Source organism: Zonotrichia albicollis, chromosome 16 (assembly GCF_047830755.1).
Source record: "Zonotrichia albicollis isolate bZonAlb1 chromosome 16, bZonAlb1.hap1, whole genome shotgun sequence".
Classification (NCBI taxonomy): domain Eukaryota; kingdom Metazoa; phylum Chordata; class Aves; order Passeriformes; family Passerellidae; genus Zonotrichia; species Zonotrichia albicollis.
Window position 1 is genome coordinate 8,081,528 of NC_133834.1, and position 17,035 is coordinate 8,098,562.

The following is a 17,035-nucleotide window of genomic DNA, read 5'->3' on the forward strand; positions in this document are numbered from 1 at the left end:
ACAGTTGACGTGGTGATGTTCGCAGAGAGGTTGAACCCGATGATCTCAGAGGTCTTTTCCAACCCCAGGGATTCCGCGATCCCTTCACGCTGCTGGCGTTGGGACGCCCCGGCTGCCCTCCCGCACGGGTTCCCCCGGCAGCTGAGGGCTGTCACCGGCTCCCCGCAGGGCCGGGGGCTGACACCCCTGTGACCGCCCGGGGCGGCGCCGCCGCCGGCCAGCCGCTCCCGGGGGAGGCGCGGGCGGAGAGCAGCGGGGACCCCCCGGGCGGGGATCCCGTCCCGCGGCTGCCGGAGGCGGAGCCGCCGCCCCCGCGCCCCGTGCCCGCCCTCCCGGCGTGCCCCGCGGAGGGGCGGGCGGCTCATGTCCGCCATCCCGGCGTGCTGCGCGCCCGGGCAGCAGCCGGAGCAGCCGCGGCGGCCGCGTCCCCTCCCTGCGCTGTGAGACAGCAGCACCGCCCGCGGAGCGCGAGTGAGGAGCCGCCGCCCGCGCCTCTCCCCCCGCGTCCTCCTGCTCCTGCTGCTCCTCCGCCCTGTCCCGCGCCGCTGCCCGGCCGGCCATGCCGTCTCGGGCAAGGTAATGAGCCGCAGAGCCCCGGGGTCTCGGCTGAGCGGCACCGGCAGCAGGCAGCACTACCACCCGCGGGGCTGGAATGACTGGCAACCCAGGTGGGCAGGGCTGGGGCCGGGGGCGCGGGCTCGGCGCTGTGAGAGCGGGGCGGGCGGCTCGGCCGGGCCCCACCGCCGGGCCTGGGGGAGCGGGGCGGCGGCGGAGCCACTTCCTGGCGGCCGGGCCTAGCGCGGGAGGGCGGGCGGGCCCAGGCGGCGGGACGGGGCCGCGTCTGCCGGAGGCGGGACGGGGCCGGTGTGTCAGCGCTCGGCGGGGTGGGAGCTCCCGCGGCCTGTAACGAGTGCGGCCGGTGGCCGGTGTGTGCCTGCGGGCAGCGCGTCCCTGCCTGGCGGCCGCGGCGCGGGGGAGTGGGGGTGGGCTCGGGTCCCGTATTCTCAGCCTGGTTTTCAGCTGGAGCACAGCCAGGGAAGAGCTGAGGCTGCAGGAGTACTCGTGGTTTTTTGGGGGTTAACACCGTACTTCATAGGTTTATTTTGGATTTTTTTTTTTAACAATCAGGGGAGAATAGTTGATCTATATAAGCTCTCACCCCAGCCTACTTAAAATGTGTTGTAAGGCTTTAGGTGTGTTTACATCTGGCACGTTTTAGTAAAATTCAAAATCTGTTCATTTCTTTAGTTAGATGTAGAGAGTGTATTTCAGGTCCTTATTATTTCTAATCTATCTCATGCCAGTGTATTTGCCCTGCTGCTCAGTCTTGCTGTTTTCAACGTCAAAATTGTCATGTAGAAATCCTAAAAAAAATTGGTGTGTCTTATGTTTTTTTAAAAAATATGTTTTTAGAGTTTTTGAAAGTTTAACGCAACATGAGACCCGACTTACAAACTTTCCAGTAGAGACCAGAGTGGCACAAGCTTGGGAATGTATTGACAGGTGATGGTCCCAGTCTCATGTAGTTTGGACTAGAAAAATTGGGTGAATGTGAAGGTCACTTCGGCATTTACTGTGAAAAAAGCTTTCCTTTTGCTTGAACAGCAAACAGGCTAACAGCCCAGCCTCTAGGGCCAGTGCTAGAGGCTGTTCAATTCTTAATGGTGTATGGGGCATGGTTATTTAAATTCTAATTTCTTCTGTGATTGAGATACTTAGTCACATAACTTACTCTTTTTTCCTCACTTAAGAACTTACGAACATTATTGGTGAAATTTTCTTAGAGCATCTAGATTTTTTTTGGGGAGAGAATTAAGAAGACTGATCTCTTACTCCTTACCTACTTCTTCACTTCAGTTTTCTTGGCTGCAGTCTGTAATTCTGGGCCCTAACTCATGACCTTTCCACCTGGAAGAAATTGGATGTGTCTTTGCAGTGGATAACTTCTATAAATGGATTTTTCATGAGTTCTGTCTTTTTATCTAGAAAATACATTTTCTGAGGGCTAGGAAGCTGATTTTATCCAATGTAGTATTGCCTACAAGGCTTCAGTAGAGTTAAGGGTGACAGTAAGAGTGTAGCTGCAGAAATGTTTTGCCTGGTGAAAAGGTTTAAGAAGTTACCTCCATGTGTGGCTGTGGTGTGTTCCCTGTAGTCTGGTGCCTCCTTAGCTCTCCAGTGCAGCTGTGTGACCTGGGCTGCTGAAACAATTGTCACAAATTGCCACAAAGCCACAGCAGAGCCGAAGCTCTGAGAGCACCAGGGGAAGTGTGGCAGCCTAAGGGAGCCCAGCATGGATGGGGCCTTGTTCTGTTTCCATCACGCTATGTGATCAAGAGCTTCTGCTGAGAAATAGCCAACACCTCTGTGCTGGTCCTGACACTTCTCAGAATTTAACTGTATAATTTCCTATTATTATTATTATTATTATTATTGTGGGGGATACCAGGAATCAGAAATGTTCACACAATCCCAAGCACAGCACATTTTCATCTATGTGCAGTGCTCCATTTTTTTACATCTCAGAAAGATTGGTGATGGGGAACCTGAGTCTACACTATGAATTTAAGGACAGGTCAGAGATTAAATCAGGCTGTCTATTTGGTCTTAACTAATTTTTGAAAGTGATTCATATGCACGGTTGAAAGGAGATCTGTTATATAAAATTGACAGTCTTTGTTTCTTTCATAATTTGAAATATGATCTTGGACAAACCCCACAACACAAATATACCCACATATTCTTTCCTTCCCCTTTCTGCTGGCTGTTGGTTCCATTTACTTCAGGTGATACTGGTAAATGCTTTCTTGCAGGGTGTGGAAGAGGTGAAGGAAGTGGCCCAAGTAGTGAAAGCTGTAATAATTGTAGCTGTTTCAAGTTCCTAAGGGTAAAAAAAGGAACTGCTGATACATGGGTGTATCATCAGATGGATTGTTTTCAAATGCACTTTTTGGTGAGTGTAAAAGTGACTGATTGATTTTCATTAGTAGGTCCAGATTTCCTCTCAGTTTTCAGTAATTCTGATCAGCACTGGGGCTTGTGGTGAACAGAGTGTGAAACTGAAAGTTGGAGTGCAAAGCTATTTTTAAGAAAAAGTAGTTTTTAATGAAAATGAGATTTCTTTTGTGTGTGTGTGGATGCAGTCATACATCATGGACTGGTTTTCCAGCAGTGTGTGTGCAGATAGAGCTGCCTGTGTTACAGAGGAAGAAGTTGTCCTGATGTACAGGGGGGTATCACTTTGTGCACTGCTGTGTACCAGACTCAGTTAATAGCAGCACAAAAACTTTGTAGACAGATGTTGGATGGATGTGACAGAGAACACTGAAGGATTTCTCGAGAAGACTTAATAAGAGTTTGTTCCCCCTTCTCCTAATCTTTGCAGCTGTCTAGACCTTTGCTTCTTTCTTTCTTTTCTCTTTGTTCAGCAGATCTCACTGCATTTTCCCTGTTACAACTCTTGAGGCAAGAAATAAAATCATTTCAATGTGCAGGCCTTGTATGTGAGCAGAGTTCATGTGTTAGAGTGGTGAGGGCTAATTATGGACTGAAACAAGCAGCACTGCTCTTTGGGAGGAAATGCAGGAGTGTGAGTGCAGGGTAGCAGGTTAGCAAGTGCAGGGTGCACTATGGCATTCTTAGGTGAAAGTGTGAAAAGGAAGACAAAATTTTAATTAACAGGACCTCTCTCTCTCCCTCACCTATTATAAATGTAGGTTAGCAGGGGAGAATATGAAAAAGTGTAAAACAACATCTTTCACATCTGAGCAAGTTTCCAGAAGTGTCCTATTAGGTTTTAGTACTGAAATAATGAAAATGGCATGTGTCCTCTCCTACAGCATAAGTCAGTGTTACAAGTTACTAATTTCTGTTAGCATGGTGCTTGCCAAACCAAGTTACTGCCTGGTCCTCGTGGGTTTAGACTCGATGAGACAAGGCAGTAAAATATGGTCTCCTTCCAGGTAAACTGTGGCCTAAGCAGTCCTTCCAGCAAATTGGCTGGAAGTTTGTAACTGAGGACAAGTAAGTACCCTGTCTTTATTTCAAACAGGTTGTGAGATATTGGCAGGGAGCAAAGAAACTCGTTAGACCAAATGGCCCAAGAAAGTGCTGCTCAGAGCAGTGCTTTGCACATGGCTGTGAGGGGAAGAGCAAGCTCTCACTGTGGAAATTGTCTGGTCATAATGCTGCATCCAGGCAGTGAATGAGAAACAGGTGATGGTAGCAGTGCTGGGTAGAAGGAAAGTTGAGACAGAGACTGTTTCTTCTGTGCTTGCATGTACAACAAAGTGCCTGTAAAATCTTTGTTAGCAATAGGCTGAAACCATTGTTTGCATGGGTGAGAGACCTGAAAGTTGGCAACATAGAGGTGTTTGAGGCTGTTGCTGTGATTACCTAAGAATGGGTGTAGAGTCATGTAGGGTGAAAGTGGAGATGACTTCTGTCCCTTCAGGGGTAGCTGAGAGAGAGGAGAGCAAAGGCTGAGATAGGGCAGGACAGAGAAAAGTAGTCAGTGATGTTAAGGCAGCTTAAAAATGAGATGTAGGATCAGTTTTAAGGTTCCATTGTGAAAAAATCAATGGAAGCCTTGGGAGGAGATTCAGTGGACTGCATGTGTGAGATGCTGAACAGGAATGGGTTCAGTTCTGGAGTTGCAGCCATAATTCTTGATCTCCTTTCACTTTTGTGTTAAGTATGATGATAACTCTTTGATCTCACACCTTCCCAAGCTTTTTTTGGGTTTTGGTAAAATGGAGGAGATGAGATTTGTAATGTAAGAACCTTTGTTTTTAATGTGAAGACAGAGGAGAGTGAGATGTAGGAAAGATTAAAGAAGATGAAAGTGTGTCAGTTGGAAGCAGAAGAAACTTGGAATGTGGATTGTTTTCCATTCAAGAACAGGCATACTAAATCAGACCAAGGGTTCAGTTAGTTCAACATCCTGTACCCCAAAATGTCTGTTGGAGTTCACCTGTGGAAAAAGAGGATGTGTGAATGTGATTCCCTTCCCTGACATTCCCTTCTCATAATGCCCAGTGGGGAACAGAATGAAATTGGTGAGCTGCTCTCTGAGAAGGGAATGACACAGAATCAGAGGTGATTTGAAATGTTGCTGTGATGGCAGGTAGATGTCCAGCAATGGAGCTGGCAGAATTGCAGTGCAAAGATAGTTAATTAGTTATTTCATGAATAGAAAACACAGCCTCTTGTATTTTCTCAGCACAGAGAAGAAGCAGAAGTTGGCTTTGGGGTGGGTTCAGCCAGGCTCTGGCTTGGCAGGATGGATCAAGTGATGAGAAGATCATGGCAAAAGGAATCTCTGCATGCCAGTGGCAGAACAGTCAGAAACTTGGTGGGATGCTGTTAATTTGGGTGAATACAGTGACTCTTTAAAGTGTTAAATATTTTACTGATACAGAATTTCAGTAATGAAGAATTTATTGACATTACTTCAAATAAACTTGGCAAATAGAGCAAGTAAGCAAATGAAGTCAACTGACTTGGGTAATAATAGAGCTCACTCAGTAGAGTTGCCTTGGAATAAATCTTTCATGTAGGTTCTGTACTTGGAAATAAAATCAAATAGAATAATTAAGTGATTTTTGTCTCAAAATAATGTCCATATGGCAGGGTTGTTCTGAAAAAGCTACACATAATGAACAGTATACACTAGATTGTAGCAAGTTTCTTGGACAAAAATTCTTAAGGCTTCCATATAACAAAAATATCAATGCATTTTTGATCTGTTTTTCTTTTTTTTTTCTGGGTAAGTTACTAGTTGCTCTTAGCTGTGCTCTCTTCAGTCAGACAAATTGGTAAGTCAAATTAAATTTATACTTTTGATGAAATGAGATAGTAGACTTATTTTTGAATAGTCTGTTTCCCTTTGTGTGCCAGTGGAAAAAAATAAGCAGCCTTTTTGGAGAGGGAGGACACACTAGTGGCTATTTCTGCTTATTTATGTGGGTGAACTATTTTCTTTTCCTGTTGGACAAAGGCAGGTTTAAAATCACCCTGCAGAAAACTGGATGCAGTATCTTGTGTTTAAGGATATTGCTAAAACAGTGTCTGCAGCCACTTGGTGGTGATGGGCAATCTTCCACCAGAACCAGACACAGATGAAAACTCTCATGTGAGCTCTTGAAGTACTTTGTTTACTCTCCATCAGTGAGCTTTTCAGGTAGAAGTAATGCAGTGTGCCAAATAAACTTTGGAAGCTACAGTATAAGGTAATCATAGTCATGTTCATCCTTGCAGTTTCCCATTTTGATTTAATCTAATATAGCATTTGTATTTTTGCTTATCTGTTGCTAACTTTGTGCTTTGAGACTCTGTCAATATATGATGTTTGTTAGGTGTGTGACGATGTATTTAACCTAAATTTGTTGTTACATAGGCTAATGCTGAGCATTAGGTCTGTCGTGTAACCTGCCATCAGCTTGGTGCAATTTCAGTGTAAATATCACCATGTGAGCAGAACTGTGCCCTCCTGAAATGCAGGCATGGGCTGAGGTGACCAGCACTACAGTGCTGCCCATTGCCTGGGGGAATAGCTGGAGGGAGGCAGAAAATGTAATTATTTTAAAACTTTGGCAAGTACCTTCACACAGAGTGCCTGCCTTTGAGTTCTGAGGGGCTGTCTTTCAAAATAGCAACCACATTCCTGTCATGAGAAATGGTATCTTTGAGAAATGGGTTTGGAAATTGAGTGTGTGTGCCTGTGAGTGTGCCCAGCAGTGCCACTCAGGTGTCTGGAGCACAGGGGCAGGTGCTGGATCACAGCCCCAGCTCTTGATGGCCCTTGGCACAAGTGCCCAGAGTGGTGTTGCAGGAGCCCCCAGTGCAGCTCTGGAGTTCCCTTCCCCCTGAGGAGTGGTGAGTGCCCCTGGGCAGCTGGAAATGCACAGCTCTGTCACTCCTCTGCTCTGCCTCTGCTGTGCAGCTCCTTGCAAGCTCCTTCCCATTGGAAATCCCCTTTCCAGGCAATACAGGCCACAGCAGTTGGTTGGGTCACAAGATACCAGCATCTTTCTAGGATGATTTTTCTCTCTGTCTCATAAAGATAGCCAGGAGTTTCTATTCTATTGAAGCTACATGTTTATTGTAGTGGGAACAGTGTTGTCAGTGGGCATTATTGTCTCTTAAATTGATATATAGGAGAAAAATTACATTTTTTACTAAAATTGGACTCACCTTTTAGTTGGTGATGAAGTGTGAGCAGGTTGGCTTGCAGTTGGCTGTTCCAGAAGCCAGAATGAAGTGAGTGTGTGGGTTTTCCTGGGGAAACAATAGGCTCACGTATTTTACCACAATGGAAAATTTTACAAAGCGTTCACAGGCTGTCCTGTGGGAAGTGGGGTTAGCTGAGAACATGTGTAGTCCTTCAGTTGATAGGGATGCACAGAACAGTGTTAAAAATTGTACATTTAATCAGCTTTTCTACAGACATAGGAATTTCAGTGTTAATGGCTGACAGTTAGAGATGATTCAGTTTACAGCACATTGCCTTAAAGCGATGCCCTTTGGGAAGGTAAAGGTAAGAAGCCATCAGTACTTCAATTTGCCAGCTGAAAATTTGTCAGCCTGTTTCATTGAAAGGCTAATGCTATTGCTCAAAGTGAACTGGGAGGTTTTAGGGCAGGGAGATCTGGGTTCTCTGTGTATGTCTGGAAATTTGTACATGATTTGGTCACATTTGAAGTTCATACCATGTGAAGTGCAGAACTTTCCTGTTCAGCATAGCTTAGGTGAATGATGGTGGAACAATTAAATAAAGATTTTTACAATCCTAGCTAACTGTCATGAATAAAGACTTTTACTAAGGCTTTGCCTCTGGAGTAGCATAGCCTATTTTTCAAATAATCCAAGCAAGTGCCCAACAAAGCAGTAGATGTGATGGCACAGTGAATACTGAGTGAGAAAAACTGTCCTACTGTGTATGTCTAAAAATGAACTTGCTTACAGTGCAAAAGGGAATAATACCTGCCAAGCAAATGTAATATCAACTTGCACTGTGAGAACACAGGTACAGTTTTCTTATTGTTCCAAACTGATAATATAGTGTCTTTTAACATTCTCAGGAGAATAAAATGTGTATCTTTAATTGTAGTTGATTTTGCAAGTGTCAGTGCTCATGGTATTCCTCTTCCAGTTGTACTGAGGCTGAGCTGTGTTGGACAGTAGCAAGGCTTTAGTACTGCTTAAGTAACAACTGCTTATCAAAAAGTTCACCTGTGCTTTTCCCTTTTGGCCTTGAGATGTATTTCCCTTTTTCCTGAATTTGTCTACCAGTTCTAATCACAGTCCTGTCTTGAAAAGGAAAAATGAAAGAAATTTTCTTTAAGGACATGTGGTGTTTATCCTTACACATATTGTAGTTAATTTACAGAAGTGATCTGTCCTGCTTTTTTGCTAAATAATCGAATGAACTATCCAAAAGTTTAAGTAAAAATAGTAGATCTTTAGAGTAGGGAAAGCTTGTTGTGAATGATCTGAATAGTCTGATTCCAAATACACTGGAGGGGAGTGAAATTCTGCTGACTTTCTTTTGGATGGGTATTGATTTATTTGTTTTAATGTCATCCCCCCACTGTTGCTCGTAAGAGTGTATTTAAAGTGATTGGTTGAGTTTACGTTCTGAAGTCTCATGCACACATGTTTATTATTAGAGTCCTGTATGTTTAAAAATTAAACCATTTAGTGTGTCCAGGGAGAAGAGTTGATTTCATAATTCTAATCTTTTCCCTTAAAAGTTTAGCCTGGTCTATATCAGTTTTCTGAATAGGAGAGTGGTTCAAACCTAATGCAGATTTTTTTTAAAGTTGCTTTTTATCTGTAGACATTTACACTTAAGGATCACAGCTCTTAATTTACCTTTCAGTTTTTTCACAGTAAAGTCTGCTTCCTTCCTTTTTTATTTTGTAAAAACTTCAGATGTGATTTTTGTGCTGATGATCAGTTACATTCTTCCATCTAATAAGAGGGTTTATGTTGCTGAGTAAGGCCCATGGCATACTACATAAATGTTCATCTGTAGATTAGTGATGACTTTCACAAATGGTGGGCTGTGTCATCCAGCTGTGATAGATACCTGGACTGGTTGTGTTTTATTTGTCACCTCTGGGAAGTAATGTTTTCCTTGTACAGACATGCAACTGGAAAGAGACTTGAGAAGGTCATCAGAAAAGGCACTGGCACACTAGAATGCATTTCCTTTGCATGTTGCTGTGATAATTAGTCAATTCCTGTCCCAATGTGAATTTAAGGTCACTTTTTAAGCAACAGGTTAGACAAACAACTTTTTTGACATAGTGAAATACATTTGGGATTGTCATTTAAGTATGTTGCATTTATAAGTGAATGTGAATCCCACTTCTGTTATATCCCTACATAAAAAAAATATTTTTCTCTTTGTAGAACTGACAGTGCATCAGCTGACCAGGACAATTTAAAATATTCTTCATCCAGAGATCGGGGCAGTTCTGCCTCCTATGGATTACAACCCTCAAATTCAGCTGTGGTGTCTCGGCAAAGACACGATGATATCAGAGTCCACACTGACATACAGAATGAAGAAAAAGGTACCCAGATTGCTGTTTCACGTGTGATTGTGAGGGGATGAGCAGGGAAAGGCAGGAAGCTGAAATGGTGGAGAAACTCTTATTTTGTTTTGGTTTTTTTTTCCCCCTTCCCCCCCAAAAAGGCAGTGAACTGATTTGTCTCATTGCCACAGTATCAGTGTTTGGGAGATTAGTCAGGCATCAAAGAATTGCTGTGGTTGTTGTGAATACTGAGAAAAGCATGCAGTTGTGTTAGGAGAAGAATGCAAGAAGGGCTTGATGTGTTAACAGAATTAGTACTTTTTTCTGAAGAGTGATATTCTGGATGTGTCTGGTCTTCAGGCTGTAATTTCTTCCTGAATAGTCTCCAGTACTTCTGGTATTGGATTAAATGGGCTACAAGGCTGATCTATTGCCTGTTGCAGCTTTTCTGCACCAAACTGGAATCTTTATTCAGTAATCAGTTCTATATTCTTATAATTAATGTCAGTTTCTACTTTCATGTACCTCAGTCTGGCTTCATGTAAATCATGTGATGTGTGATTCATACATTTTTACTGGTTTTGGTTTTTTTTTTTATCCTTAGGATGTAAATACTATCTCTAGGAAATAACTAAACAGAATCATATCTTTTCTGTAATTATGGAAAATCCGTATTATGATTTTTTTCTTTTATTGCCAAATACAGATATCAAATTGGAGGATTTCTTACTTGTAGAGTCAGTTTTGACTATGTAAATCCTCAGGCAGGCCAGACTCAAGAAGAAATCTCACAGGAATAGTAGTGTGGGAGTTTTTGTTCAGGAACCTAAAAAGTATTTGAACTCCCCCCAGTTCTGACTGTAAATAATTGCTGTATCTTAGGGGAACTTACAGCTGGATGCAAATTATTTTTTTTATAGGTAGAAGGTAGTGTTAGTAGGTGGGGGAAGCATGAAGCATGTTTATCTGCATAGTTTGAGAACCTTAAGATTTGTTTTACTTCAGCAGAGAAACTGCTTAGGAGTTGAGTGTATTTGTCTGTCTGCTAATGTGGAATGTTGTACTGTGTTTAACACAGACTTAGGGGGCATAGGGGGTTGTTCTTGTAATTTGAAGGGTGCTGGTATTTAAAGAATGTACTGGCAGTGCAGTGAAATAGTAAGTTTTGGACAAATTCAGAAAGGTAGTTTGTGGAGTTGCTGGGGAAATGCCATTTGAGAAGAAAAATGTACCTGGCTCTCCCTCCAGTGCTGTATCTTGCAGGGCATGTCTCTGCTAGCTCAGCACTTTGCTGTTTTGTTCAGGTGCGACTTGAAAAGAAGTGATTGGGATATTCTGACTATAAAATCAAGTTCCAGGTGTATCTAGTTCATTTTTATTATTGGAGAAATTTGTAAGCTGAAAGATGCAGAATAGTTTCTCTGTTTACTAAGATTTTTCAGTTCATCTGTTGGAGTCTGTCAGCATGGAATTTTCATTTGAGATTTTCTGTCCTGCCTTCCATATACCCCCTACCTACCTCCCACCAGTTTCTGGTGTTAATAATAAAAATCACTTACAAATTGATGATTTTTGGAAGTTTTTCAGGTTTGAAAACCTCCAAGGATGTGACCCTTATGTTTAGGCTCAAATGCATTATTGCTGTTGGAAGTTACTTCCTTCATAGGACAGTGTGGTTTGTTCTGACAAAATAAAGTGAAAATGGCACACTTGCTTGTTTCTGTTTAAAAACTGAGCTGTAAAAAATAATGTTGTAAATCTAAATAGATACAAACTATCTTTGCTGTAATTGTAGTTAACCAATTACAAGTAAGACTTTGCACAGGGTTTTCTGTAATGGTAGGGCAGCCCCATGGGTACAGGGATGCACAAATGTATACTGGTAGTTAATATCTGCTTTTTATCAAATATTTTGCCTTAAAAAAACATTTGTTAAATCTACTAAGGTCCAGGTTCACTTTTTTATCAATCCTTTAGTCTCAGTAGGCAGCCTCTTATGGGGAGCCACCTCTCCTTTTCCCCAGACCTTTTATACATTGAAGCAGGTGGACTTGCGGAAATATCTTTTCTGAAAGAAACCTTGCATGTTTTTTATTGTTGTGGGATTCATTTTATTGGTTGATTCTTCCCTGTCTTGGACAAGGAAGGCACTTCAGAAATGTTCCTTGGAGGTGAGTCTAATCCATTGAGTGAAGGATTGGGCAGGCTCAGGGAACAGTTTCACTTCTCTGCAGGATTGAGGGGAAGAACCTGCCCTCAAAGTGCTGTGGCAGGCTGGAAAATTTCCAGTCTCAGCATTTGAATATGCTTTCTCTTGTGCATTTAGGGGTAAGATCAACTGAATTACTCAAAATGATGCTTTTATTTTCATTTTCTATTGTTACCAAAGATGTATCTTAAGTGGGAGAATGGAGAATGTAGACTCCTTAATTGAGGGTGATACCAGTATTAGTGAAAATGTTGACCTTTATGTTTAAGGAGAGTTGTTCAATCTGTGCAAGGAGTTCATATTTGTCTTTTCAAAAACTTTCTTTTTTTTGGCCATTTTACTTAGCTTATGTGATGGATTCATAGGAAAAGCAGGATGGAGATTTCATGGACATAAAGGAGCAAGTAAATGAAAATACCTAGCCATGTGTACTGGTAGTTTGACCTTGTATTTTACAAGGCCTTTCATGTCAAAGTAATAATAAGAAAACATTAAATTGATATTAAACTTTATGACAATAGTGGGTTTTTTTCATGTACAAAAAAAAAAGACAGATGAGATTCTTAATCTGTGACCTGGAAATTTACAGGATGTAACAAAACATTGATGCATGTGGAAGTGAAGAAGGAAGCTAAAGGAGGTGGTAGAGGACTGAGCTGCTAATTTCTGTATGAATTGAATAACTCACAGCTCAGCACCCTGGGAAATGTGTGGTCTGAGAGCCTGATCTAATGTCCCATTGGTTTGTCCACAGGTGGCTACAGTGTCAATGGAGGATCTGGGGAAAATACTTATGGTCGGAAGTCGTTGGGGCAAGAGCTGAGAGTTAACAATGTGACCAATGCTGATTTTACCAGTGTTCCGCATGGGAATCGTGCTTTAGCCACAAAAGACATGAGGAAATCACAGGGTAAGGACATGGCTGATTTTCAGGAAGAGGATATCTCTTTTGGCAATATTTCTCATGTTCAGAATATGAAAAGAAGTTCTGTGGTTATGCAGTCTGTATGGATTTTATTTTTTATGATACATGATCAGATGGTGTTGATGGAAACTTGTTTTGCTCGTTTTTTGTCTTGTTTTACTGTTCCTTGTGCTGAGGCTTCCTCCATAGGTTTGGCAGATCTCTCAACGACCTGGTTTAGGCTGTTAATCTTTCAATTTCCTTTAGATGGCTTTTGAACTCTTGCTTAGATTAGGCAGATTTGGCAGAGACGTCTCCAAGAAGGAGAACTTGCTTTGGATTTGTTGCAAATGGATGCCTGAGTAAAAAATTGGTAATTAATGAGCCCCAGTGTGGGAAGAGCAGCAGTGGCTGGGAGCAGCTCAGCTGTTCCTGTTCTCCCTGGGCTGCAGGACAAGCAGTGATCACGTCCTGTCGCTGTGTCCTGAGCCTGCCACTGCTCCTGTTCCCTCTTGCTGAGGAACAGAGGCCAGGGAGGAGCTGGAAGTATCCTAAGAATGTGGCCAAGGTCTGGGGAGATGCAGCAAGAACAAATTTGGAGTTTCAACAGGGTGCAGGAATGCTGGGCTTGTGTTTTTGAGGAAGAAGGCTTCACTCTTCCCACTATTCGAGGGTTGAGTCATAGTTAAAAAAAAAAAAAGTTATTCTAAGCATTTTTTTGAATGGAAATAGAAACTTTATGACTAAGCACTGTCACTTATTGCATCACTTAGTATAAGTAGTAGTTGTGCCACTGGTAAAATCTGCCTGCTTTATGCCAGGCACATTATAAACATGAGGACAGGCTGTTTCTTCTCAAGAATTAATATTTCAGAGGAGAAAAAAGAATGTTCAGTGTACTTTGCAGTAGAAGAGCTGAGGTGTAAGTGGTGACAGGATTGTTTCAAAAATGTGATTTTAGGAATGGGTTAAACTAAGACTTTAGAATCCCATTCTGGTCTAAAATTATGTACTACTTTTAGTGTCTTTTTATGTTTATGTAGAGAAGATAGATTTTGCATTTGAAGAGTGTTCTTTCTGCCAGTACTAAATAATGGTTAATTCAGACTGTTTTCCTGGGTATGTGAGCATCCCTTTAACACTTAAAAGGTTAGGATATATAATTTTGGATGACTGAAGTTGCTGCTTATGACTTGCCTGTTTTCTCTCCTTGAAATGTCAGATTTCAAGAGTTTGTCCTTTTGAACGTGGCTGTCTTTGATTGTTGTAGGTTTCAGCAAGTCATTTTGGGGTTTTGTATCTTCTTTAAAATACAACGGGATTATGCTGCAACAAGATTTTGGGTTTTAAGTTCTTTGATATTTTCTTGTTAGTATATTCATTAAACAATTTTAAAAATAGTCTTCTGTGAGTTAGCATGTGGCTGAGACCTTGCTGAATTTTCACAAAGTGGATATCACAGGTATTTGTTAAGTAGTGCTTTGATTAGTGTAGCTTCTTTTGTGTTCTTGGTTAATATCTTTTTGCTTTTTTTTTTTTCTTAAAGTTATAATTGTGACTTAACAATTAGCTGACCCTATTGGGGAGTAATGCCAACGTAGATTAGCTATGAACTGAATAAAGAGAAAGCTGCTTTAGTCACACCAGATGAGTGATGTCTAGCAGAGTAGAGCAGAAAGCTCTGTAGCTATCTTGGATTTTCTCATTAGTCATGTTGACTAAGAATGCCTCATCACACTCCATGAATCCTCTGATTTGAACCACCATGAAACATTTAATGTTAAACTTACTGAAAGAAATTTTGTTTCCTTTTTTCTAACGAGGGCAATTAACTATTTGTGAATTCATAATTTGTCCCTGAAGCAGGTGAGCTGCATTGTGGCCATCTCTGGTATTGTGTGCTGTTGGCCAGGTTTGGTGAGGTGTTGCCTTAGGAAGGTTCATTCTCCCCCATCATGATCTGCCTGAGTGAACTGCCAGCTCCCTCTTCACACTGGGGGCTTCTGTTCCTCAGTAAATGAAGAGCAGATCTGTTTTCCTGTTTGAAGCAGAACCCTGCTACCTATCAGAGAGAAATTGTTTGTTTGCAGTTGCCTGAACTTAAATCTGGTTCTTTGCTTCGGGAAGCAGCTTGTTTTTTCCACAAGGTTTTCTCAAAGTATTGTTTCTTGAATTATTTTTGTTTATTCTACAAGAAGTCTGGTTTAATCTTATCCCACACCATTTTTTTTAGTTCCATTTATATAGAAGGAAATTAAGTCCAGATTTTTGTGTAGAAGTAAGACACTTCTGCTTAGTTCTGAATGAGTTCAACAGGTACTGGGCTGTGCACATGAAGAAATGAAATATTTTGGTAGCTAAATTGGATTTTACATTTAACTTCCTTTTATGAAAATTTAAAACCAATCAGGTTTTATTTTTAATTATTTTCTTAAAAGACTATTACGACTTATTTATTCTACTCATACACATATTGGATAACACAGTACTGTTGATAAATGCTGTGGGAGAAAATACAGAATTTCTTTTTCCAGAGCGACCGTTGTCTTATTCTGACGAGTCTCGACTGTCAAATCTTCTTCGGAGGATTACTCGGGAAGACGACAGAGACCGAAGACTGGCTACTGTAAAGCAACTGAAAGAATTCATTCAGCAACCAGAAAACAAACTGGTCAGCAATTCTTCCTTTTCCATTGCATTGGGTAGTTCTTGTTTTATAAAACTGTCTTTTTCAAATCTGAGTATTGGGATATGTCTGCAGGAATTATCTTGTTTACAAAGAATTTCGTTCCACAGGAAAGGAGAGGTGTATTCCTGGATTGTGTGTCTTGTTTCCATAATTCAGGAAATGTTTTATTGGGATGTATTGCCTTAAGCTAAACTGCTGAATGCCTGAACTAATGTAGATTAGCTATTATAGGAATTTACGTGGCATGTGTGTGGCTTTCTTTGACTGCTCTTAGGAATAGCCTCTGGATCCCTCAGAAAGGAAACAGTGAGAAAGGAAAGTGTTGTTGTCTTGTTCAAGAACTGCTTCTTAAATTAAAAATACCCAGGTTTTCTATTCTTGTGAACAGCTCATCTTAGAGCTACTCAGCTTTCTAACTAAACATCTCTGTATGTGGGAAGAGAACTAAGTAAGTCTTTGTTTTCATTACATCTTTAGGAGTTCTGGTGGTTTGCTGAAGTCTCTAATGTCCTCAAGTGTTTTTTAAGGATATGGGGATGGGAAGGGAAGTATCCCACTGTGGGTATAAATTTTTAATATTACGTATTTTGAAATGAAATATTAAAGAGCATATTGTCTGACACATCTCCCCCACTGTTTTGGAAAGCTTAAGAGTTCTCCAAGTACTGAAAAAGCAGGAAGTGATGGTTTAATATCCTGCCACTCATTTGCAAGCAGTGCTCTGATACTTTAGCTGTGGGATCTGTGTCTGTCCTTACTCATAAGAAATTGGTTCATTTTCTCATTGTATGTTAATTAACCAGTGATAATTGTGCCCTTTTCCAAAGGACATGAGACTTGAATATGGGGAATATTCTGGTCTGTGCACCTAGGTGTAAGCAGCCCTTGTGCAAGCCTGGTTAACACTTCAGCTTTCCTCTTGTTGCTACAAGGGTTTAGGAAGTAAATGCTTTCCACAGTTATTCTGTGGTTATTTTTAGAGACTTCCATTGTTCTTCATGAGCTTTTTCCCATTGTAAAATTTTATTTTGTAACTGCATTTTATTTAGGTTTATTGGTATCTCAGATTCATGAGCTTTTTCCCATTGTAAAATTTTATTTTGTAACTGCATTTTATTTAGGTTTATTGGTATCTCAGAATATACTGAAATTGCCATTGTAATGTCTAAGTCAGCAATGACAAACTTTGTTGGTGGTCAGAATATTAGAAGTTTGTCACCTAGAAGCTCCTCTGAGCTCACTAATGAGAATAAGATCAGATGTCAAGCGATATCAAGGCCAAAACTTCATAATGGACAGTTCTAGCAGTAGTTCCTGCAGGTCTTGACACTACTGAGTTCTTTTCATCTTCAGGGCTGAAATATGAATTCAGAGTAAAGTGGTAGAAGTCAGTAGTCTCTTGTCATCTAATGGAGTCCAGCTTTAGCTTCTAAATTATAGAGATGTCTTTTCCTTTTTAGCCAGTCTTGCAGGTACCAGACACATTTTCAAAATGCCCTTATGAGTTCTGAGGGATCAAGCATGTGGATCTCTGTCCCTCCAGCCTCAAAAGCATGATGTTGCTCAAAACTTTAAACAAAAACTGGCTACCATCCACAGTGTTAAAGGGGAATGTCTTTCTGAAGAGAAGAGAATGAACCTTTTTATTAACTTGTCATGGAAACTTCCTGTTAATATGTTACACAGTTGCA

At 41.4% G+C, this 17,035-nt stretch overlaps 1 protein-coding gene across 2 annotated transcripts in view; it reads left to right on the forward strand.

The window, feature by feature from the left end:
• Nucleotides 1-326: 326 nt before the first annotated feature.
• The window catches only part of SMG1 (SMG1 nonsense mediated mRNA decay associated PI3K related kinase), a 59,682-nt gene continuing 42,973 nt past the window's right edge, over nucleotides 327-17,035 (forward strand). The window contains exons 1-4 of one of the 2 annotated variants that reach the window (XM_074553300.1): nucleotides 327-668; nucleotides 9,418-9,581; nucleotides 12,506-12,661; nucleotides 15,190-15,326. In XM_074553300.1, coding sequence (XP_074409401.1) covers nucleotides 580-668; nucleotides 9,418-9,581; nucleotides 12,506-12,661; nucleotides 15,190-15,326 — 546 coding nt within the window. In that variant the 5' untranslated portion in view covers nucleotides 327-579. The remainder of the gene's footprint in view (nucleotides 669-9,417; nucleotides 9,582-12,505; nucleotides 12,662-15,189; nucleotides 15,327-17,035) is intronic. The other variant, XM_074553301.1, reaches the window with a different exon arrangement.